At 37.6% G+C, this 25,716-nt stretch overlaps 2 protein-coding genes across 3 annotated transcripts; both read left to right on the top strand.

Moving 5' to 3' along the window:
• The first annotated feature begins 575 nt into the window (after positions 1–575).
• Positions 576–9,063, top strand: mrpl37 (mitochondrial ribosomal protein L37). Its single transcript, XM_042497951.1, has 8 exons — positions 576–1,071; positions 2,972–3,155; positions 3,947–4,062; positions 5,367–5,555; positions 5,655–5,809; positions 6,018–6,149; positions 6,706–6,780; positions 8,795–9,063. Exons 1-8 carry the CDS (start codon positions 687–689, stop codon positions 8,870–8,872), a joined length of 1,314 nt encoding a protein of 437 aa, XP_042353885.1. The 5' UTR covers positions 576–686; the 3' UTR covers positions 8,873–9,063.
• A 1,861-nt stretch (positions 9,064–10,924) lies between these two features.
• LOC121951352 (acyl-coenzyme A thioesterase 11-like) lies at positions 10,925–24,768 on the top strand. Of its 2 annotated transcripts, none has more exons than XM_042497641.1 (17): positions 10,925–10,992; positions 14,164–14,370; positions 14,497–14,566; positions 14,657–14,717; positions 15,727–15,831; positions 16,038–16,173; positions 16,732–16,823; positions 17,446–17,507; positions 17,644–17,763; positions 17,864–18,002; positions 20,029–20,084; positions 20,178–20,244; positions 22,671–22,754; positions 22,851–22,984; positions 23,370–23,537; positions 23,632–23,758; positions 23,839–24,768. In XM_042497641.1, the coding sequence occupies exons 2-17, from the start codon at positions 14,172–14,174 to the stop codon at positions 24,076–24,078; spliced, it is 1,860 nt and encodes a 619-aa protein (XP_042353575.1). In that variant the 5' UTR covers positions 10,925–10,992; positions 14,164–14,171; the 3' UTR covers positions 24,079–24,768. The 2 variants fall into 2 exon arrangements, with proteins under 2 accessions (XP_042353575.1, XP_042353573.1); XM_042497639.1 differs by having other exon boundaries at positions 16,729–16,823.
• Positions 24,769–25,716: the final 948 nt, after the last annotated feature.

Here is a 25,716-nt window from a genome sequence, read left to right as displayed (position 1 = left end):
TTAATAAAATAAAAGCTATCCAAATTACACAATTCATCATAGCCAGACATGATTAAAAAACAGAAACTGTTAGCTACTATTTTTTTTTAAAAACACATCATATGGCAAATACTTCCTTCAGAAGAAAAAACATAACCAAACATGAGTTTAAAATAGTGATATTTCATCAAAATCACTTTATTCTACATGTCTAATTTAAAGTGTTGCAAAAAAAATAAAGTTCACACAAAAAGAGTAAAAAACCAAGGCTTTTTTAACTCCAGAATTTCGTCTTCAACCTTTCACTTTCAAGTGTTTTTTTTTTATTTTTTTATTTTTTTTACAAATTTAAACACTAATTTAATGTTGGGCTCAAGGAAAACAAATATAAGGTGAAAGGGAGGGTGAAATAAAACAAACACAAAAACGGAGTAATACATCAGCCACCCCCATCCTCTGATTGCTTGGCCAAACGAAGAACAGTCTCTAAAAAATGGGAAAAAATATCAGAAGCAGCAGCAGTTCTTCCGGTGTCCTGTCGGGGGCGCTGTGGTAATCTAACGGAAGGTCGTGACTCTGTTTGAGTTACCGAAGAAGTGTAAGGATCCAACATGGCGGCGCCCTACATTAGTACTTACTAACAGGCTAACTTAGGACACAATAACAGTTTATTTTTTGAAAAAGCGTTTGGAAGAACAAGGAGCAATATGTTTCAAGAAACAGCTCAGTGTTTAAGAACAGCGGCTCCTTTTTTTTCTCAAACAGCCGTCTTGAAGGATTTGAGCCGGTGGTCCACACATGGAGGAGCGGGACACCTTCAGGCCCGGAGACACCTCAGCGTGAGCCGCTGTCTCTCCGCCAAAGCCCCCCCTCCGCGCAAGACCAGGGACAGACCGGAGATCCCCGGGCTGCAGGTGGTCAGTTACGGGGAGAGGATGCACTATGTCCCGGGGCTGTCGAAGCCCGTCTACCCGCCGTGGGAGAGGGACTACAAGGACCCGAGACGGTACTGGTCCCCACCGAGACACGAGATGCCGCTGTACAAAGACAAACCGTGCTACGTCTACAGCCAGAGGACCAGCCCGCTGGAAGGTACTGTGCCCTGACTGTGAGACACTGCAAGCACATCGCTGTTTGTGAAAACAGCACGGGTGGAAATCACTGGAGGTCCCACGATACGATATCATCACGATACTCATGATTTAATAGAAAACCTAAAACCTACCTTTTTTAATCTGGCTTTTAAATTAATATTGAATATTTATTTATTGACAATTTATTGATACATTTTAGTCTATTTTAAAAATTATAATTTAATAATGATAATGATAATAATAATAATGATAATAATATCTTTTATTTTTATTTGTCTTTTGATATATTTTAGCCTGCCTCTGGAGTTCTGTCACTTATGGTAGTGTTTCCTCAGTTCTGGGTTTTAATGAGTACTCGTATTTTGGTACCCTAATTATTTACAAATTCTAGCTTTTTTTAAAAAAAAAAAAAATTATGTGCTTGTGTCGTTGTGTGTATGCTAAACAAACAAAGTCTGGTTGAGTGATTAATGATAGGATATTGTGATTTTAAACATATCGCAATATGCTGAGTGTTGTGATGACATATAATGACATATATTGCGATTTATTTTTTTCACATTTTATCAACAGCAAATGATGTCCTCATAGCAAAACATATGATCTAACAAGATAAAGTTTTTAGTGTGTTCATCTTATTTCAAGCATTTGATTTCATTATTGAATCAAATATATCTAGTGAACTGAAAAAGCAAGTATTTTTATTATTCTGGTATGCTATCAACAGTTTAATTTGAATTTCTAATATTAAAAATTACAAAATACATTTTAAAAAATTGATAAGCGGTGTCCATGTAACATTTAATATTACCATTTAAAGAATATTATGATACTGTGCTGTATAAGTTTTCCCCCACCCTGGGAAAACAGACAAGTATTTCTTGTCAGCAGTCAGTCCATGAATGCCACAATCACAGGCGAGGCTCATTTGTGCTGTTCTTTTTACTACTAAAATTCTGCAGTAGTTGAAGTGCTGCTTGGATGATTATTGATATGACGAATATACCAGAATATTGCTCTGACTCTTAAATGGTATGTAATCATGCTGTCAGAGGTGTGCATCTTCCCTGGTGATCAGGAGTTCTATCAACTGACAGAATTTTGAATTAAGTTTGGCTTTGCAATTTTCTTACTTTTAAACAAATTGACTGGTTGTCAGATATTAAACCACGCCAACCTTGTATTGCCTAAAATTGACAGGTTAGTTTCGCAATATGTTGCATGGCAATATTGCATCAATACATGGATACCAAGTATTGATTTTTATTGATATTGCAAATACAAATTAAACATTTAGTAGCCTATTAGAATGATAAAATTAAGTGCTTTTTCAGTTCACCAGATACATTTTGCTGAAAAAAAGACTTAAGTGAGAAAAGAACTTTACCTTTTAGATGAAACAGATTTTGGCAAACTACTTCTCAGGACAAAATTTGCAGTTGAAAAATTATATTAAATATTGAATTGCAATATTCAAATATACATTATCACATTACTCTGTACATTGCAAAATGTTAAATCACAATAATGTTGTATCATGACTTAAGTATCATGATAATATTGTGTCGTGGAGCCTCTGGTGATTCCCTCCCCAATAACAGCATACTGTTTACCTTACTAATCACCTGAGGACAATGTCAGACATTCTTATCATACTCAGATGTCTGAGGATGAGACTAAATGCTCGTCCTGCATTAACTTTGGCAGAAAGCCTTATAATAAATATTCAGTTATCATTTCCTTCATGTGTATTTTTGTGATTATTTGGAATTTACAACTTTTCATTCAAGTCTCTATTCTGATTTGTCTCATACAGGCAACAGTACCAGTTACCTTAACATTTTATTACATTTTCCAAACAAAATGTCACTTGAAATCTTCATCCGTCTCTGTCTCAGGTGTGCATCAGGCTCTGTGGTTGACCAAAACCAAAATGATCTCCGGTCTGCCGCCATACATCCTCTCACTGTCAGAGAATCCTGCCAATCAAATTCCAGATCAGGATGAACGTGTGCAGAACGCCATCAAACACGCCCGCTTCTGGGACACAACAGAGGACCGACCAAGCAAAGAGAAATACAGGTACGGGTTGCAACAACGCATTTTTAGCATTGACTGTCTGGTCAAGTAGACTGGCAAGTGTTAGTACATTCTTGTTGTGTGGACACGGACTTAAATTTTGAAGATCGAAAATAAAGTTAAAAATAAAAGAGGGAAATGATCTGAAACAACTGCTTAAAGAATATAATAACTGTAACATAATTATAATTATGTAATTTTGATCCTTATAAATATAGCTTTTCTCAAGCTTTTTTTTTCCCCCCTAGCTTTTAAAGAAAAATTTTAAGATAATGTTATAAATCTACTTATTTGTTGCTCAAGTTGCTCACTGCCTTTTTTCCCCCACGTTTTTGAAAGAAATGGCACCAGTTTGCTCAGGTTCAAGGGTTTAAATACCTGCAAAAGGTGTCTGAGAGCAGCATAAGAAAAGTGTTGCCACTCCAGGTGTTAACCTACAAAAATGTGTCTGCCTCCTACAAATTCTACAAACATAATGATGGAAAATCTCTTTCTAAAGATTGAGAGTTACCTGAAGTGACATGCCTTTTAAATGTGCTGATCTTTGTGAATAAGCCATTTTGATTTCCTGTGGTCAGGAGGAAGTAACTGTGATATTGATTCAGAGGTCTAATGTGCCATATGCTCTGGCAGCTTGGTTTCTAAATCAGCAGCTGATGGCAGCACAGGTACTGTTACAGTCCTTGTTTGGGAAATTAATCTCTGTCTTTTCACTGTGTGTGTGTGTGTGTGTGTGTGTGTGTGTGTGTGTGTGTGTGTGTGTGTGTGTGTGTGTGTGTGTGTTCCTCTCCCAGCAACACTTTGCTCTTCAACCTGCTCCATCTGTGCGCAACTCTACAGTCTAGCCACCCGGCCATTGGAAGGAGGATCCTTGCTGAGAAATACTCGTTGGCAGCCACATGGAACAGAGGTAACATACCCTCTCCTGGGTTATCTGGTGGAACACTTCAGTTATGCACTGTCAGTGTAAGCCGACTAAAAGTGCTCGTTTTTGCAATGGACAGGCTCACATTGTTAATTTAAGTGTCTGATGATCATGGAAAGGATCCCTACGGAGATACCATACTTATTTTACACGCTTTTCATTATTCATTTTTTTATCATTTTGGTTGTATTAATGCATATGTCATACATTTTGGCAAGATTGTGTATTTTTGTTTAATTTTGGAATCAAACCCATTCAAACTGACATTTTGATCCCATAGCCAGCAAGGCATAAAAACATACATTGTATTATTTCTGGGTGTCATTCTGGGCTTTTGCCTTGGAATTTGTAATTTTTACTATGTTCCACCTGATGACGTCATTTTTACCATATTTGGAATAAGGAGAAAATACATGATGTTTCCACAAAGTGCACAATCAGTGTTGCTGCTAATCACTGACATATCCCAGGCTGTGAACTTAAAAAAAATCTATTTAGCATATAGTATTTTGAAACTAATGAATTTCTTTGTCGGGGTTCGGTCTGGGCGGGGGCCCTTCTGTGTGGAGTTTGCATGTTCTCCCCGTGTCTGCGTGGGTTCTCTCCCGGGTCTCCGGCCTCCTCCCACAGTCCAAAGACATGCAGCTCAGGTTAATTGGTGACTCTGAATTGCCCTTAGGTGTGACTGTGAGTGTGTGTGGTTGTTTGTCTTTATGTGTCGGCCCTGCGATAGTCTGGCGACCTGTCCAGGGTGTACCCCGCCTTCCGCCCAATGACAGCTGGGATTGGCTCCAGCCCCCCTGCGACCCTTACGAGGACAAGCGGTTACGGAAAATGACTGACTGTCTAATTTCTTTGTGGGTTTTTTTCTTTCATCTAAAAACATAGTGATGTCATGACAAAAACCTTTTACAAAAAATCTTTCTCTATTGGGTCCTTTCCATAATATTGCCAGACACTTATAACAATCTGAGCCTGTCAGTGACAAAAACAAACACTTTTAGTAAACGTACATTGATGATGCATAGTTGCCTCAAGTGATAAAATTGCAGCCTATATTGCTGCTGTTGCGAATGTCTGATTTTCATGGCAATCCATCCAATTAGCTGAGATATTTCAGTCTGGAACAAAGTAGTGGACTGACTTAGACAGACAGACATTGCCATCCGTTGAGACAATAAATGAGTCCCGAAAATTGATCAATGCTGCCTGAAATAATAGCAACAAATCTGAACGTACTGAATGCATTCTGACAGACCTCCCAATTTCCTTCTATTTTTGAATACCAGGAGAGGACCTGTTCCAGGTTAGGGGTCTGAATGGTTTACTACATAACTGCATGGATCCTCTTCCGGAGGTCTCTGGGAAACAGGAAGTGTCTGACACAGCGGATCACGTCCTGGAAACCTTCTATCCCGTCTCCCCCACCATTGACCTGCAGAAAGTGCATGTCTACAAGGAGGATGTGAACTGCACAGGTGAGATGTCACAGAAATTATGATTTTACAATCATTTGATGTGTCCAGTTTTGTCCCGTGCTCAGGCCGAATTAGACAACATCTCTGTTATCCAATCAGGTTTCAGGGATGACTACCCCTATCCTCATGCCCACACACTTTACTTCCTGGAACAAGCTGATGCTCACTGGACGCTGAAGCCAGAACAGTTCAGAGCCAAGATGCTCATGTTCAGCTTTGGGAATGCTCTGGTCCGCGCACGCAAACTGTACGGGGTGAGAATACACACATCAGCTGTAACACACACAGACTGTCAGTAACAGACTGGATCAACAGCTACTGATCAACAGGCTCAAATTTCCTAATTATTCTTCTGTCTGATTCTTACTCTCACTTCCTACCCTGTGTTTGTGTGTATGTGTGTGTGTGTGTGTGTGTGTGTGTGTCTGTGTCTGTGTGTCTGTGTGTTTGTGTGCGTGTCAGACCCAGCCGCAGCGTGTTTTAGATCGTCCTATAACCATACAGGCAGTGGGGACCAACGGTAGAATTTTCCAGTTTATGGTTTTCCAGCTCAACACCACAGATCTCTCAGGAGACGACGGCATCAAGAACCAGGTGCACCATTTTTTAAGACAATATTTGTATGTTGTGCTTTGCGCATGTAGTGAACAGCAACTTTTCGCAACTATAACATGTCATTTTATTCACCTTAACACCTGCGATAGCTGAGGCCGGAGGCATTATGTTTTTGGGTTATCATCTGTCTGTCCCAATATTGTTAATGTGATATCGCAAGAAAGCCTTGAGGGAATTTCTTCAAATTTGGCACAAACTTCCATTTGGACACAATAATGAACTGAGTAGATTTTGAAGGTCAAAGGTCACTGTGACCTCACAAAAGATGTTTTTTGGCCACAACTCAAAAATTCATATGCTTATTATGGCAATATTTTCAGTCAAACAGAAAAATGTCTAAGAGGATAAAAAGAAGTTATTTACTTAATTTGATTAATGTCTAATTAAAAGGGAAGCAGCATTTAAATGAACAAAAAAGCTCAGAGTGTATCACTTTTTTTTATATCAATCAGAATTCACTATCAAAGCAAAAAAATACGTTTGTTTCTTTGTTTGTTGTCTGCTGGTTTTTTGAACTGCTGTGTGCTTCATGCAGGTGTGGCTGGATGATGATGTGGAGCTCTACGATTTTGCAAAGGTCCGACCATACATCAAGAAGAAGCAAGTGAAGGTATGACCACTCTCACCTTCTGTCTGTTGGTAACTGTGACTCACTGCAGAGCTTCATCTGATGCACAGCCGTGTTCTGTCATGGAGACGGTTTCCCCCTCAGCAAATCAAAAACCACTGATTAATGATCAAGTGGTTGTCTGACTTTAAAAGACATCAAATTTTAGCTACCTGCAGCTTTGGAGCAGCATTTGGTTCTGTAGCTTTGATAGAAAAATGAAATGAACATTTAAACTTGTATTTACTATTGTTGTACATTTAAAGAGATTGTTACATTCTGCAACTGTAAAAATTTGTAGCCTATACACTAAATAAAAAAATAGTGTAGGCATTTGTCAACTTAAGTGCATCATATATCTCTGCCCTACCACCTTTTCCTTTAATTTTTTTTTCAAACCTCAATAAGCTATGGATTCCAAATCCAAAAAAAAGGCAAAGCCTCTGAAGAAAGCCAAGAATTGAAACCTTAGGGCACGCTTTAATATTACACACACGTATTGCTCTGTGCACATAACACGCTTTTCAAAATCAAGCTTTAAAAAATATTGTATATTATATATGATGTTCTACTTTCATTCAGTTGATTTTTTTAAACAAAATCATCCCTAATCATAATTATCAAATATTTGTTCATATTCAGAATTTTAACCCTTTTAATGCCAGGTTTTTGTCCTGACACCACTATGTTTTTGGATAAAAAAAAAAAAACAACAACTTTTTTTTTCAAAATACTAAATGCTAAATAAATTATCATTTTTTTGTGCTGACAGTTTGGGATATGTCAATGATGTGCAGCAATGTTGATTGTCCCAGTGCACCTAGTGGAAAAAGCATGTATTTTCTCCATATGCCTAAAATGGTAAAAATGACATCATCAGGTGGAAAATAGTAAAAATAACAAGTTCCAAGGCAAAGGTCCAGAATGACACCAGAAATAATACAATGCATGTTTTTATGATTTGATGGCTGTGGGATCAAAAATTGCAGTTTGAATGGGGCATCCCATAGAGCATCTTTGGACGTAAGAGTATGAATGTAACAACTGAATTTACACTGTGTATTTTAGACTTATTGTATACTGCTACATTAAAATACTAAATAATTGTAAATAGCTAATCCAGAGGAGCCACCTTGAAGTAAAACATAGGTTTATTAATGATTATTTAGACCTATTAGTTTTGTTGATAGTCTAACATAGAATATTATGAAGTATAAATTATTGTTTTGTGGCTCCAGACAGCTATTATTTTTATTTTGGCCAAAAATATCTCTATCTATCAAAAAGTAAATAAAACCACATGTGTATATACTTATAACTATAGGTGGGTTTCCATTACAGATTTAAGCTAAACTTAAGTAATATTTTTGAAATGTCAGTAAAAGACAATTGCCAGATGACTGCATTTTCACTGACTGATGTTCTGCGACTTCTACTCTGGCTATAACACTCCAAGCAGCATGGTGATGGATGTTCAAATAATTTCAATTCAAATTATTTCTATTGCAGCCCCCACACTAGCCGTCATTATTTGGATTGTAATATTTGCCGCGGCTTCTGAAAGCCCCTCTCTGTTATGTCTGCTTGGAAGTCTTGTTGAATACTGGAATTTTGTTGCTGCTTTGAATTTAATTTTGCAGTAATTTCTTTGTCTCATATAAGACTTAAGAAGATCTGGGTCTCTTCCTCCGTCCACACATACTGGGTCCTGTTTTTTAACATGTCATGTGACTCTTTGTTGTGCATCATTTTACCTATAAAACACAAAGTATTTCCATTGCAGTTTTGTGAAATATGGCTTTTTTGAATTGCCTGACATACCACATCATGCAAGTGTTAAAACGTTTTTTAGATAAATGTGAGTTTTTTGAAAGTTTTTAAGTTTCCATTAGGTGTATTTTATATTTGCAATTTCAATTTGTGCAATTTAGGGTTAATGGAAGCCCGTCTTGTGATAGGAAGACAGAAAATGAAAGGGCAGCAGTTTGTTCTGATTGGTTGCTATGTTTCCCTGCAGGTACCAGCTGGTCTGGCAGGATATAAGCCTGAAACATTCAGCAAGTTCCTGTCCCTGTACCTGCACGGGGCCGTATAGGACTACTCACAGTACTTTGTGTGTACTGTATGTTTGTCTGTATGTATGTGTGTATGTCTGACATCTAAAATCCTCTGTTCCTTTGAAACAGTCCATGACCTGGCTCACATCATGTTACATCATCTGACTCCATCCCTGTGTTTGTTCCTGCAGCTGTGAGGGTTCACCCAATAAAAAACTCTTTCTGACGACCTGCTGCAGTGTTTCTTATGTTAGTGATGCACAGTGCAAATGAAGAAGAGCTCATTTCCTTATCAGTTCTTTGTTTCAAGTTCTCACAAATGTTCATTCTCAAAGCTGAGGCTATGAAATCTCACTGTACAAGAGACAAAGTAGATTTATTTCTATTTATTTGTATTAAACAACATTAAAATTTGTTGCCAAATCCCGTGACTCTTTTGTCAGGAGACAGCAGTAACGGACTTCATTCAGGGTGTTGCAAATACGAGCAAATTAAACTGGGCAATATGCCGAGAGCTGCTTTGAATATCAGCATGTCTAAACATGACGCTCGAGAGGGGGAAATGAACTTCAAACCTCTGCACAAGCCAAGGCAAGTTTATTTCTATCGCAAAATCAGACACAAGCAGGGCAGCCAGTAGGACATTTGGGCAGGGGGACAAGTAAGTCCCAGTTGCTAGTTTTAAATATGAAATACACTGCTATGAAAAATGAGGAAAAATGATTAAAGAGACATTAAATCAAACAATACCATGTTTAAGCAATTCCAAAACTGTTTAAGGAACCCAGTAGTGGGGGTGGGGATGGGGGGTGCACTATAACATAATAGTAGTTGTTGATTGATTTCCAAATAAATTGCGTCTTGGCACATAATCTAAAAGAAGAGAACCCCTGCTTTAAGTTTTAGTCCAGATGTGTCAAGCTACAATAGAAAAATACCAGAAGTAAGTTGCTGTGCTTTGAAAACATAGCCTCTCCAGTTAGGTCTGTGTATAAATCTTGTGTTGCTTCTAATATTCCTATACATGTTCATTTTTGTGTATTTGTTGGAAGTGTATATTAATATGTAGTGTTGCACGGTATTATGTTACTTGTTACTAAAATTACTTAAATGTCAGTCATGTAAATAATAAGGCTGCAGTTTTGATAACCCCAGAATATACAGTATATGCCACCTGCTTCATAATGTTTTCTTTTTCTTATGGTTTCTGTATGAAATATTCGTGAAGTCATTACTTTCTCTGGGTAGAGAACACAAGTAGTACACAGTAAGTACCATAAAAGTCAGGTAATAACAAAAAACAAACAAACAAAACACTTAGGGACTGTAGAGTTTTTTTATGAGAGGGGAGCAGTGGTGCCAAAAGTTGGAGGTATGTCAAATAATTTTAAAGCACTGGGGAGGGATTTAGGTTTTGCTGTATTTAAGCTGTATTTTGTATGTATTTTTTCCGCAAAAAAAAGGTATCAAATCTTTTTTTTTTTAAATCGCCAAAATTATACAGCTTGGAACTTTTTAAAAAAATGGAAGTATTGTTGGATTTAAAAAAAAAAAAAAAAAAAACAAAGACAAAAAACACCCAAATCTGAGCTTAAAATACTGATATTTTATCAAAATCACTATATTCAACATCTCATGCATTTATTTATTTATTAAACCGTTTGCATCAGTTACACAGCATGCACAACAAGAATAAAAACGTTTTTTTTTTTCAACTAATTTCAACTTAAAATTTTAACTTTCAGTTTTCAAAGTGTAAGTTTTAAAATCTAAGAACTAATTTATGGTGGAGAGTCCTGCATTTTCCCCAAGTCAATCAGGGAGGCTCAAGGGAAAATATTTGTAGAAAACAAAGCTACATCCAGCTACCCCTTCCTCTGATAAATAAAGAACAATCCCTCACCCCCAAAATCTATCCCAACTGCATCATTATGCTTTCTTTTTGGTATGGTTTATATAATTTGGTAAATGGTTACTTTCTCTTGGTAGAAAACACAGTGCACAATCAAGTAACGTGAAAGTCAGGCTTTAGCTTAACAAACACTATGAAAATGTATCGTCTTTAGGTTATTATTGTGAAAGGTCTTACCGGAACATCCTTAGCGCAAATGATTTTCAACGTCGAGCTTGATACTTTCACGGTTTGCTGTCCCGTCAGGTATGTGAGTACACTATAATCTAAACTAACAAAGTGAAACTCCTAAACTCTCATTTTACTCCGTGTTTACTCAAACAGTAGCTTGAAGTAGGCTTGCTCTAGCATGTAGCTAACGTTACATATAACCGCGCGGCGGAAGGCTTTTGAAGTCATAGCTGAAGAATGGCGAAATGTTTGGGTGCGCAGGAACGTTTTGTGACTAGCATACCTCTTCGTGTATCTGGTGTTAGCTGTTTTAGTTGCAAATGTTTCGGTTTACGGAATAAAAGTTGTCCTTTGGTAACACGTAACATTGTTGAGTTTGGTAAGGCGCTTGCACTCTGCGTGGTGTTTGTTTGTTTTCCTTGAGACCTGTCAGACCTGAGTGTTGACTGTCAGGTCAGGTATGATGTTATCAACTGGAGACAAAAACGTATGAGTAGCTAGCCCTTAATTACTCAGACTACAGGTATTTAAGATATTTAGCTACAACAATGTCTCAAACTTACGGGACAGGGGACACTGATCCATAGATGAGGCATTAAAGACTTCATTGGGATCAGGGTTTCTGGTGCATTTGTGATCCACGATGCAGATATAATGTTTTATGTCAGGCAGGTGTCATTCAGGGAGATAGCAAATCGGCCTGTTTCCTTTCAAGAACATAAGCAGAAGGCAATGAGAAACTTTAAAAGAAAAGATCAAAGAAAACCCCCAAAGATTGGCAAGGAATTAGTTCAAATTACAAGAAAATTAACAGAAAATTTGCACCCCAAAAAGAAAAAAAATAAATGGAGAAATTACCTGGAAAGGGCGTTTTTATTCTCGATAACATAATTTTGAATACATAATCACAAGACTGTTTTCTTGATTATTTTTCCTAAGTTTTCTTTGTTAATTTTCTAATAATTTTCTCTTTCTTACTTTTCTTTATTCAGGTCATTTTTTTTTTCTTGTCCCCCTTAACTAACTTCTTGCAATTTGCGGCATTTCAAGTACCTCATTGCCTGTTTTCCATGTTTTCAAAATAATGCAAACTGATCTGCTCGAGTTTGTGGTTTAAATGCTTGTGAAAGGCAACACAATAAAGTTGATTGATTCTGGTTTTAAACGGTTAAAATCACCGAAATATTTTGCTTTCTGGAGGTCTGAGAAACTGATAATGAATATGAAAACTTAATAAAAGACAGAAAAAAGGACAGAAAAATGAACAACCCATCATTCAGCTGACAGTGAATCATTTCACAGGAAGCCGTTGCAGTAAACTCTGTCGCAACCGCCATGTATACACTGAACCGCTGTGCTGTGTTTGAGGACATTTCCTTTAAAAGTTTAGGTGACGTAGATAAGTACTTCAAGAAACTGAAGTGTTTCACCACGTATGCAGAGTTCAGGGTTAGTTAGTTGGCTTTTTTTTTATTTCTGTGTCATATAATTTCTAGCTCATCCCACATGATATTACAAAACAACCTCACTATTCAAAACATGCGTCATCTTTGGGTTTTACAGATATCAGCAAAAAAAATAGGTACATAAAATAAATTAAGTTACAAAATAATATATAACCATTATCCTTGGAAAAAATGAATTGTAGAGAAAATGCTTTCTGTTCTGATCTTATCTTATCTTGATAAATCTTTTACTTAATTTTTATGCATTACTTAGTTTTTATGCATGTTATGCACTATTTTTAGCCTTATTTTTAGTAATAGTGGGTTTTGTTTTGTTTATTTTATTTTCCATCATATGTGATGCATTCTGTACATTCAATTTTTGTCCTTATTTTATCTTACTTTTACTAGTATTTGCATGCATTTTATGCTTTCTGTTCTGATCTTATTTTATTTTTACATTTGGATTTTATTATGTCTTCATGTCTTCTCTATCTTTTGATGTGAAGCACTTGGTGCGTGTAATTTTTTTTCCCTTGTAAAGCACATTGGGCTGCATTTCTTGTGCTACACAAATAAAGTTTACTATTATTATTATTATAAAGAGCTTGTTTTCTCGTCTCCTATGCTTCCTTCAGAAAATGAGGTAATCTAAATGTTTCATATGTAAATAACCACCTCAATCTCTGTGCATCATCCATATGCACTAATCAATATCTGTTTTTATGTTGCTTAACAAAAAAATTGCGCAGTTCCACATTAAAAGGGGGGTAGACAACAAAATGAAACTCGTTTTCTATATCAGCCAAACAACACATAAGACAAATCTGCATTTCCGTTTTCGAAATTCATACCCTCCATCAGTGGTAAAATACCAGATCTCAGCTGAGCACTTAGGGTTCCTGGATGTGGATCTATTCAGCTGTTTCACTCGACGGTTTACCAGGAAAAGAGTTCCAGACAACACAAACCGAGAATTACTCATATTAATTTTGTCAAGACAGAGGGTTGGATCTATCTTTAGGTCAAACTTTTGACCTTTGTAACTTATTTAAGGCAGGACTGCAGTTAATTGTCGTTTCTTTTAGTCATCAGCATGAGCCGCAGCCAACTCCTACAAATACACCACACTTGACTTCACTGCACCACAGACTGTACGGGCTGGAGGCAGCAGCAGTGGGCCAGTCAAATGTTTTTTTTTTCTAGATTTGGGTATATAAAGGCTAGAATTTAGGAATCCTTTGTTGGAGAAGTTTCTATACCACTTGGTACTGCGTTTATTTTAGTCAATACCTTAACCCTTTAAAACTTGTGCAATTTGGCTAGATTTTTTTTCAAAACATGGAAAGAAGGCAATTTAACAAAAAAGACCTCAAAATTAGCTAAAAATAATAACAAAAAGAGAATTAAAAAAGAAAATTACCTGAAATTTGCTCAAAAAAAGCCAAGGAAAGAGAAAAGTAAAAAAAAAAACTATAATAATTTTTTTTCACCTGTAGCCTAAATTTAAGCATATAATTATAAATATAGATTTCTTGATATTTCCTCATAGTCATTTCATTATTTTCTTTCATTCTCTCTTTTTTATTAAAAAAAAATTAGGCCCCTTTTTAATGATTTTGTGTTTGCAGTTTGCAGGATACTTCATGCTGATTTGCAGATTGCCCCTTTTGCCAATGTTTTTGAAAGATATCAAACCAATATGCTCTTTTTCAGAGGTTTAATCACTTCTGAAGGGTGTCTGAAATGAAAAACTGAAAACTGAAACACATCTCAACCTGAGAAACTCTTCTCCCCTCAGTGTTGAAGATGAGTTCCAGAGTGTCAGGTGATCCGGAGAAAGACGAGGAGGAGGAAGAAGAGGAGGAGGAGGAAGACGGGGAAGAGAGCCTCAACCCAACGGTGGTGAAGATGAGTCAGATAGTGATGCCGTGCCACAGCAACCATCGACAGGAGCTGAGTGTGGGACAGCTGCTCAAATGGATAGACTCCTCTGCCTGCCTCTCTGGTGTGGTGTGTGTATGTGTGTGTGTGTGTGAGATTCAGTGAATATTAGTCGTGTGTGTGTCCTCAGTATGTTGTAACCTCTGACTGGCCAAGCAGGACATGACACGTGTGTGTTTCCTATGTGCAGCTGAGAGGCATGCTGGGTGTCCCTGCGTCACGGCCTCCATGGATGACATCCACTTCGAACACACAATCAGGTAACAGGAAGTGTGTGTACAGAGGCGTGGGCCCCTCTGATTTGCCAGTGTGTGCATAAACACTCATTGCTCCTGTGTGTCTCTGTGCAGTGTGGGTCAGGTAGTGAACATCAAGGCGAAGGTCAACAGAGCCTTCAACACCAGCATGGAGGTCAGACCAGTTCACTTTCTCTCAGCACATCACTTAAACACGCAAACACTCATTTCTACAAACAAAGACACACACTCATCTGTTACTTTACATTAATGCAATAATACCCTTGTTATCACAGCAGTGTGTTTGATCGTGTGTGTGTGTGTGTGTGTGCGTGTGTGTATAATTCTGCGTTCATGTGATGTCGGAAGGTCGTATTTTCTGAGTTGGGAAGTGGTTTTTCAAACTTTGTGTTCATGTGCTTTAAGGTCCTAAATAGGGAACAATATGGAGGCAACAAAGAAGATGGGTTGCATTTTAATGCTAAGTTCGTTTTAACAAGAAACTGATAGCTGTTTACAGTTTATTTATATTCTTATATTTAATTTCATTTTTTATATATTTACATAGGCCCTGCGATAGTCTGGCATCCTGTCCAGGGTGTACCCTTCTGCCCAATGACAGCTGGGATTGGGTCCAGCACCCCCGCGACCCTTACGAGGACAAGTGGTTACGGACAATGGTTTGTAGAAATGAGTGTTTGCGTGTGTGTAATAAATTATTTTTTATATTTAATCCAGGTCACTCTGCATGGACAGCAGTTAACATCAATACCATATTAAACTTTGTAAACCACTGTTTATAAAGATGCTATATAAATAAAGTCATTATATTAAATTATTATTATATTACACTCAAAATTGGCAGTTAAATTCTATTAATAAAATTCTGTTAAAAATTCCATTGTGGTTGGAATTACAGCAGTTCACCCAAAATACAAGAAAATATATTTTCACCTAAAATAGAAATCCTCAGATAGTAACCTTTATTTACCTAGATGGAAATCCAAATGAACACTTTTAGCTACAAGGTAACAATGTCAGCTGTTACTAGTCTTCTTCTGTTTGGTAATCCTTTAGTGCCGACACCTCAGTTACGTAAGAGCTCAACAGCGGGGACAGAATATCAGGGATGATCTATGGTCAAAGCATAAGAGTTTGAGCATCTCTGATATATTGCATCCCAGGTGGGCATCCAGGTGAGCTGTGAGGACCTGTTCTCTGATCGTCACTGGAGGATTTGTCATGCCTATGCCACCTTTGTTACGCAGCGCACAAACACAGGAAAAAAGGTAACGGCTGTGCTGCATGGAATAGCAAATGATTTATTTACTTTTTTTTTTTTTTACCTTTTTGTCTTTCAAGAATGTGTGTGATGTGGTCGGTGGCAACTTGCTACAATACTGACTGTACATCTTCATCAAAGTGATTATTGAAAAGAGAAACACAATGCAGAATGAATGTAAAAACAGAGTCAAGGAGACACATGTACTCACAGGTGATCTTGAAGCCCATCGTACCTCACACCGAGAGAGAGCAGGTTGAACACAGCGTGGCGGCTGAGAGACGAAGGGTCAGGATGCTCCATGATGACATCATCAAAGAGCTGCTCTCCCATGGCTCTATCCAGCAGGGTAGGTTGAATGCGCACTGCTACATCACAGCAGATCTACACGTTCATTTACTTGTGGCCGACCACCACAATTACAACATCTGCTGCCAAACATTGATTTTATGTATTTGGATCTGGACAATTAACCAATGACACATTTTACACGCTTTTCATTTGATATATTTGGATTATTCTGGCTGTGTTCATGCATATGACAGACATTTTGGCAAGATTGTGTATTTTTGTTTATTCTTGGAATTTTCAGCTCAATTCCTACAGTAAGTCTAAAAAACACTGTGTTAACAAAATCATTACATTCATACTGTTATGTGCAAAAAATGCACCCCTGAAACCCATTCAAACTGCAATAATTGATCCTATAGCCATAAAAGCATAAAATATGCATTGTATTATTTCTGGGTGTCATCCTGAGATTTTGTCTTGGAATTTGTCTATTTGTCATCTGATGATGGATTGGTTTGGATCTCTTTATGTGTTTTTGTTTTTAATAAAATAGAACAATACCATCCATATTCTTTAAAACCTTGCATTAACTTTGGAATGTGTGTGTGTGTAGCAGCTGACAGCTCTGCTGTAGCCAATGCAGTGGCAGCAGAGAAGACCAAGGTGGAGAGTGTTGAACTGGTTCTGCCCCCACATGCAAACCATCAGGTTATTTATTTATGTATCTTTTTGTCTGTCTCTCTGCTTAAGGAGTCTGCACTTATTTTCAGATTTAGTAATATATGATAATTAGTGCTATTTTAGTACGGCTACAAAGAGAATCTTTATATCGTATTTGGAGGTTTTTTCCTATTAATTTCAGTTAAATTTTCTGATGTGTGCAACACAGAGCGAAGTGGCATAGGGAGAAGGCAGTGAGCAACTTAACAGGAATAGCCAAAAAATAGCAAGAAATTAGTAAAAAGTTACAAGAAATTTCCTGAAAATAAGCAAAAAAAAGAAATAAACAAAAGAATGGAATGTAAAAAAAAAAAAGAAAAGACAATTCTAAAAACAAAAGTAATTTTAAAAATATCTTCTTTTTTGTAACATAATTTTAAACATTTCATTGAAACATTTATATTTTCTGGACATTTTCCTGTTTTTTTGGATAATCTCTAATAAACGCCACTAACTCATTTTCAGGTCATTTTCGCATCACCTACAGTTTTTTTTGCAATTTGCGGGACATATATTAGTGACTTAGTATTGAATTATTTCAATGACTTTCACCTTTCATGCATGTGTGTTTTTAGGGAAAATTTGATGCTATCATTTATGTAATTACCAGGTAAATACATTTGGAGGACAGATCATGGCGTGGATGGTGAATGTTGCTACAATTGCTGCCAGGTACAATCACACACAAACACACACACACACATGCACACACACACACACACACACACACACACACACACACACACACGCCTGTAATGCAAAGTTGTCATTTTTTGTGTTTCGCATTGTATAATCTCTCTCCCTGCAGCCGTCTGTGTCAAGCTCACCCGACTCTGCGGGCCATAGACATGTTCACCTTCAGAGGACCTTCTCAGGTTGGAGACAGACTGCTGCTGAGGGCGATAGTCAACAACGCCTTCAAGAACAGGTATCAGTTCTTAATCTCGCTTAAAGATACGAAAGATGAGATAACAGGTCCTGATAACATTTCAGTATAGAAGAAATGAGTGATTGTCTGTGTGCTGCAGCATGGAGGTGGGGGTGCGAGCAGAAGCCTACCAGGAGGAAGGCCCTAACAGACACATTAACTCTGCCTTCATGACCTTTGAAGTGCTCGACGACCATCAGAAGCCATGTGCGTTACCCAGGATACGACCTGAACCTGTGGTGAGTCAGGCAGCGGAATGAACACCTAAAGAAGAAAACATTAAGATGCTCTAATTGAGCGATATGGTGTACATATAACAAATACCGTGAAATTATTCACCATGAAAAGCCCCTCAGAAACAGCAAGAGGAGACGGGCTCAGTGTTTTTTATTTCAGAAACTGACAAACTGTTCATACTGCTGTCACAACTACTGATAAGAGTTCTGTTAGTCATCATTATTCTCAACAAAGCTACAGCATACATGGCTAATTATTTCCCAGCTGGCACAGTTATAAAGTGTAGTCAATAAACTTGTATTATAGTTACGGGACGGATTGGCCTTGTGTTCACTAACGAAGCTCTTATCACAATGTTCTACACCTGAGTCACACTGAGAAGTGACAGGGTTAAAGGTGCACAACTGAGCGCTGATTTGTTTACTGTGATAAAGTATCACAATTGAAGGTGCACTTTCAATTGTGAAAGTTTATGAGTCATGAGGAGCACCACTCAGCCTGTGAAAATAGGTGTAAAATGTCTTCTGGGGTTCTGGAGGAGCTTTGTCAGGTCTTAAAGAAACAATAACCCTGATGATCTCACAGTGTTTCCCACAGAATAGAATTTTTAGCCATTTTTTATGCAGAATTGGTGCAATAGAGCAGCTTCAAAGCCCCAACTTTTTGCCTCCTTTGGATTTTAACACGGAACCAAACAACACTGACATCATGCTGCTCCACTGTGTGATTTTAGATAGCATTCCAGCATTGTGGAATCAAAAGAGGCGGGACGGGGGTGACGTTTAAAGGGATAGTTTGTTATATTTGAAGTGGGGCTGTCTGTGATACCTATGTATAGTCTGTGTGTTTCATACAGTAGCTGGCAGTCGGTGCACTCCTGGTTTTTAGAAACAAATGGGGCGTGCACCCCACAGGGGTTGATGTCAAAATGTATAAAAGACCTACCTAAAAAATCAATATCTTGCCATTACTCAACGCCATAATTCAGGAACAGAAGGGGAGACATTTGGTCAGATACTGAATTGATGACGCTAATTTTGGGTGTCCACAATGAAACTGTCCTGACTGTAAAGATCTTCTGTGCTGAAGGGGAAAGATGTGTGTGAAACATTCACGTTTAAACTGTAACTGCAACTTGACTGGTTTATGCCAGCATACACTAGTGATGCATTCATTCTAGTTTTGTTGATAATATAACCAATAATATAACCATTAGGTAAGCATGGTATTTCGATTTTCGTTGATATGTTGACATTTTCTAACTAATTTTGGCTGATTGCACCAAACGATTTCCATCCAATTGCAGAGAACATCAAGTCTCTCCTGTCGTGGAATTAACAAGTTATTATGCCTACTCTTATCATGTTGGCCCCTGACAGTTGCAGACATACAAAAACAATGCTTTTCAACAGTAAATGTTCACCAGGCAAAATAAAAAAAACACTACTGCAAATTAGGTTACATGTAAAACTTGCCATATTTCTTTTTGCATTGTTAAACAAAACAATGACATTCATCCTGCTCTAACTGGCTTGGATGATGTTCTCCCCTGAGACAATCCTGACAATAGCCACTAACAGGATGAATATGACCGATTTTCATTAAAGTCGCATAGTTAAAGTGTCGTCTGATCAGCCTGTCGTATCGGTAAAAATGTTAATTTCGGACTCGGTGGGTTTCCATTAACCCTCAAATTGCACTTTCAAATTGTGTTTTATCGACATTTCAAATATATCGATTAAGTTCTGAGCAAATCTGTAAATGAAACCTGCTTAGTGATGGCAATATTTAATTTGAAAGACTATCTGCTGATAGTGATGATTTTTCCTATATCATTATGCATCCATCATAAAAATGTCTAAAATGATTCATACAGCATCTTTAATAAAAGCATTCTGGATTAGGCCCTCGACCACTGTAACCCTAAACAGGTCAAGAGGATGGAGGAGATGGATAGCTGAATTGAGGTGTTTAATGTAATTTCTCTCTGCCTGAGTTTTTGTCTGTTACTCTGTCTTTTACTAACAGGAAGGAGAGAGGAGGTTTCAAGAGGCCATAGCCAGGAAGAAGATCAGATTGGACCGGTAACCTATCAGTGTATTACTGTAAAGATCATTCACTTTCTTATCTTTTAGACCAACGTTTTTTATTTCATTGTTCTCCTTTTGCTGTTTCAGAAAGTACATCATCTCCCGCAAGCAGGGCGAAGTCCCCCTGTCTGTACCGTGGGATCCCAGAAACCAGGTGAGGAAACAGTTAAATCAGGACACATAACAACTGACATGTGCTGTGATCAGTAATATTAATTGCAGCTCATTCTTGTATCTTTTCATCCATATTTAAACACATGTAGAGAGGAGATAGTGCTTGTTGGGTGAACTGTGAGATTTTTAGTGCAGCTTTGTGCAGTGTAAAATGACAGATTGTAAACAAGGAGATGGCAATCCATTCTTCTCCTATAATGACAGTCAGGTTCAGGTTATTTTATTTGTACCTGTAGGTAGATTTGGTTTGCAGTATAAGTGCAAAGCATCCATTGACACAGTTCCAGACACCACATACAACAATTAGGATAAAACATGACAAGAAGATAAAAGATAAAATGATTAGAAACTTTTTTTTGCGTAAGGCCAGCAGTTCTTGTTGGACTGAATAATCTGGTATCCAGATTTAATAATACATCCATGATTTAAAACAGGTTTCTACAGTAAAGCTGGCTGGAGGGACACTACTATTGACTGTACAGTGAGTTACAATTACTGGCAATATTCTAAAAGTGGTACTGTGGAAAATTTGTGTCACCATGAAAAACAATTTATTTGGTTGTTATAAACAAAAAGCTAAATAATTACAGTTTAACATATTTTCATTTAGTTGTGAGAGTAAATGAAAATACATACATGAAAAGGAGATGCATATATGCTACATTTCACTTTTTTTTTTAAACGTTTAAACTTTTTATTAAGGCATTCAATATCTTCTATAGCTGCAATGTCTTTTTACAGGAATCCCATTTGTTGTTAATACTCTTGCAGATCAAATGTTATAGTTGAGATAGATAAAGACACAAGCACTCACTCATAACAAGCTTTTTATTAGCTTTAACCTGTAAAAATGAATGTTTATTACTTTCATTATTACTGTGCTTCATGTTAGCCTGAGTTTCTAGGAACTCAAATTCAATATCTGAGATTTTATAGTAACAGTGTGTCACCAACACCTGCTTTACAACATTCAGATTACACACATAAATGCGTTGATAACAAGGTCAGGTCCAGCTTTGCAGCTCTATTTATGCGTGACGCTTGCGTTTGTTGACTCTATACCTCTACTGCGGTTTAAAGTCTCTCTCTCTCACAGAGATGAGGAAATACAAAGATGTTTGTTTCTCTGTGGACAAACAATGCATTTTATTTTGAAAAATTTACAGGAGGGGGTTGTCAGCTGTGCAGGAGCTTGTATGACATCTTAAATAAGTGGAATATGTGCTTATAAATATGAAAATACAGCACTCATATGAATGAATCATACTACAGAAAGTGTCAAGTCTCTGCAGGCTAATTTTTTAATACTGCACTAAAATGAATGAAAATGGATCATACATTTAAAGAATATAAAAAAAAAAATAGCAATAGTTAAAAAGCATGAATAGCAGTAATGTAAAGTATATTTGATCTGTTTAACTAATATAAACTGGTGTGGTAAAATGTCATAAGACAAAAGTACACATTTTTTTATTACCAAGGTATAATATGTAAAACTAGGTTGCCACTTTTTGCAGGATGTAATACAAGAATTAGATTGTTAAGATGTTTGTCAGAATATATAGTATAGAAATAGTATATTTGGACTTTTATGCATGACTTTGTTTTTACACCTCTATGCCAGCGATGACCTTGGCTGAAGGCATTATGTTTCTGAGTTGTCTGTCCATCCGAAAGTCTCATTCTTTGGACTGTGATATGTCAAGGACACCTTGAGGACATTTTTTCAAATTTGTGCTGAACATCCACATGGACTCAATGATGAACTGATTAGATGTTAGTGATCACAGATCAAAGGCCACTGTGACCCTGCATCCCTCTCATCCTTGTCAGTGCAATATCTTAAGAACACCTTGAGGGAATTTTGTCAAATTTGGCACCAACGTTCACCTGGAATCAACAATGAACTGACAGGATATAGATTGTATTTTCTTATTTTTTTCACATTTGTATACCTCTTTTACTATATTTGTACATGATTATGTATGTAGGTGTCTTCTTCAATATTTACTGTCTTTTGTTTGGATTGTGTTAATATTTAATCTTATTCAGTTATACTTATACTGGTTTCTTTTTCTGTCATTCTTAGGAGCAAGTGAGTCATCTATGTAACAGTTTTAATGCTGCTGTTTCTGGTGTTTGAAGGAAACACTAAAAATCCAAATTGAAAAAAAAGGCCTTGAGTTAGTTTCCTAAAATTTGGGACAAAAATCCACTTGGACTAATGAATGAACTGATTAGAATTTGGTGGTAGAAGGTGTGGATGTGTGGAGCATCCATGTTTTCACAGACATGGATGTAAACTGTAACAGCAACTTGTCCAGAGGCATACAACTATGAGGTGGTAATTCTGGTTTGTGTATGAATGCTTATGTATGTTGTTTACATGTGTGTGTGTGTTTCCAGGTGTATCTGAGCTATAACAATGTTTCAGCTCTGAAGATGTTGGCTGCTCGAAAGAACTGGCGCCTCAGCTCTGAGAAAGACAAGGTATCTGCTGGCAGTTGTTTTGTTCCATGTATGAGAGTATATATTTTCTCCTATTCTCCAAGGAGTGGGGTGAGTCATGTGATTACTTGTTTCCAGGTTCGTCTTTACACCCTGGAGCACAAATCCATGTTGAGTTTCAGGGTGGAATCAGAGGTTGATGTTCCTGCGCACAGAGCGTTTGGTCTGCTGGCTGAGCTGAGCAACAGGCCGAGCTGGGACACACACTATCAGTAATGCTCACATACACACACACATAGACATGCATGAAGAAAGCGCTTAGTATATAATTATTTTGTAATATTATTTTAAACAGTTTTTTGCTACCTTTTTTCTTTTTTCCTTGACATTTTTCCCTAACTTTTTAAAAATAATTTTCTAAATTAACTGATTCCTTAAAAATTGTGCAACATTTATTACCAAGTTGCTGATTGTCTTTTCCCATGTATTTGAAAGAAATTGCACTAATTTACTCAGCGTTCCCATGTCTGAGCGCAAGGAAAGTGATGTTGCTCCAGGTTTCAAGGGGTTAATACTATCATCAGTATTCTCACTTTATTTTAATTAAACTGCACTTCTGTCAACATCTTCATCAGTAGTATCTCCGTGTGTTATCAGGAAATGTGAGCTGATTCACCGGGTGGACGATGATGACTTCCTGTATCGTGTGGTGGCCCCCTCAGTGCGTCAGGGTGCAGTAGGTTCCCCGACTTCAGCCTGGCAGGGAGAGGGGATGCTCCAGGACTTTATCTTGTTGGCTTCCAAGAGGAAGCCATGTGGGAGTGGGTCAGTACATTGACTGAATCTGAATGACAGGTCAAATGTCATACTCCTCTGTCCTACAGTACTGACTGTCAGTTGTTATTTTTTCCCTCCTCAGAGATATGTACGTCATCGCACTGCGGTCAGTTTCCCTGCCCACTCACCCTCCCACTGAAGGGTATAACAGAGGAGAGGTTCTGTGTGCTGGATTTACCATCCTGGAGACCCCAAACAACACGTCACTGGTGAGACACAGTGATTCTAACTGATGAAACAGGTGTATATTTCTTTATAATTTTAACAAACTGATTGTATCCTTTTCCAGATCAGTTACTATAATCAGGCATCTCCGGAGGTTCTTCCGTACATCTCAACTGATATCGCCGGCCTCTCCTCCTCTTTCTACCACACCTTCTGCTCCTGCAGCCAATACCTGACCTTGAACAGACTGCAGTCTGCCTCTCAGGTGCAAATCGACCAATGCCAGGCCACAGAAACAGACGGTCCCACCTGTGATAACGAACCTGACGATCTGTCAGTGGCCCTCCACAGCACCCAGCTGTAGACAGTCAGTGGTAGCTTCCAGGCCAGTTTACATCGCAGGCTGTAATGAGGTCAAGCTGCTGTTTATACACAAGGTACAGTTAACACTGTCACAAGTGTTTACAGTAAAACAAAAGGTGACGTTTACAGTTTTTTTAAATTTTGTTTTTTATAGAAAGGTGTTATGATAAAAAATGTAGATATCAAAGTGAGTAAAGGAAAAACTCTGCTTCAGAGACAAGACTCAACCAGTCTGATAGTAAAACACAGACCTTTGTTATGTTGTATATTGCGTTTTTTTTGTAAATACTTCCTTATTTGAGTTCATAAGTGCGTTCAAACTGACAAGTATGAACACATGTGGGGTGTCACAGTTGCTCAGATATTTATAACAATCATCATTTTGTCTTCCCACAGTTAAATGAACTATATCAGCTGTAATCAGAAAAAGAATGGAGAGGTTAGATGAGTTATTTCTTTTACACCTCAAAACAAAACAATGCTAAGGAACACTTTTTTGCAAAGGTTAAAAAGCTTTTAATAAATGGGCTTGATACCTATGTGTTTCAACTTACAGTCTTCATCGGGGCTGTAAAAACAACCCAGCTAGCAGTTTTTGGTTCTAAATGTTCTGAGAAAAGTACAATGCAACCAATGAAGGTTTTAGAAATGTTTTAAGTGGCAAGTTTTCTTTATGTCCCCAGAATGTTTTTCTTAAAGTTAGGGTAACATTCTCTATAAACATCAACACGTTTTTTTAAATTATTATTAACAGATCACATTACATTACTTTTTTTTCATTTAAAAAAAAAAGGGCTGTAAAATTAGTCCTCAATAACATTTTCTGAATGTTGCTTTAAAAACGTTCTTCCTTTGTTCTCATGTAACACTGTGTGATCTGTCACCTCTCAACATCACCAAAACATCCTCAGAATGTTGCAGTTCAATCGTTACGTCTTAGTCAGCATTTAACCATATGGGAACATTATTTGAAATGATAAACATCACATTAGATGAAAATGTTTTCTTTGAAACATTAACGTTAGCCTATGCTGTGGGAACGTTCCCTGCTGGCTTGGAAGAGGCAGCTCAACGAAGGCTGACGTCAGGTGCGAGGCAATCAAAGGAGCACTAGATAATTGTCACAGGTGCGGTCAATGAAGCGAGTGTACACACACTCAGGTCAACTACAACAAAGCATTGGTGTGCTCAAGACTAGCAAATTCATCACACCGGTGCTCTGTTGGAGTTGACCTTCAGTTGGTACTGCGTTCCAGCCAACTTGCAAGTCGAGATATTCTGACCTCCTACTAGAAAAAGTACAATGGAGTCAGAGGTCCTACTTGTGAACTCTGTGTATCCAGACTTCAGCGGTCTGACCTAACAGCAATAGCAGCATCCATGGAGGCCATGTAGGCGCATGCTGTAAATTGTAAGAAATCAACTAAAAGGCAACATAAAGTATATTTGCGTACATTTAAGTAAAAAAACACATCTACTATCATACTAGTAAAACCTGTTCTGCATGTAAATTGATGTCAAAAAATATCAAGTATCTATCATACATATGTGCGAGGAGGCACTGACGGTGCAGTCGTCCATGGACTAGCCACACAAACACGAGTTCTTCACTGTCTGTGGTGTTTTTTCTTTTTGCTTG

The sequence above is a fragment of the Plectropomus leopardus genome, chromosome 12 (genome assembly GCF_008729295.1).
Source record: "Plectropomus leopardus isolate mb chromosome 12, YSFRI_Pleo_2.0, whole genome shotgun sequence".
In the NCBI taxonomy this organism is placed as follows: domain Eukaryota; kingdom Metazoa; phylum Chordata; class Actinopteri; order Perciformes; family Serranidae; genus Plectropomus; species Plectropomus leopardus.
Note: the sequence above shows the minus strand (reverse complement) of the source record. Positions and strands in the feature narration are given on the sequence as shown.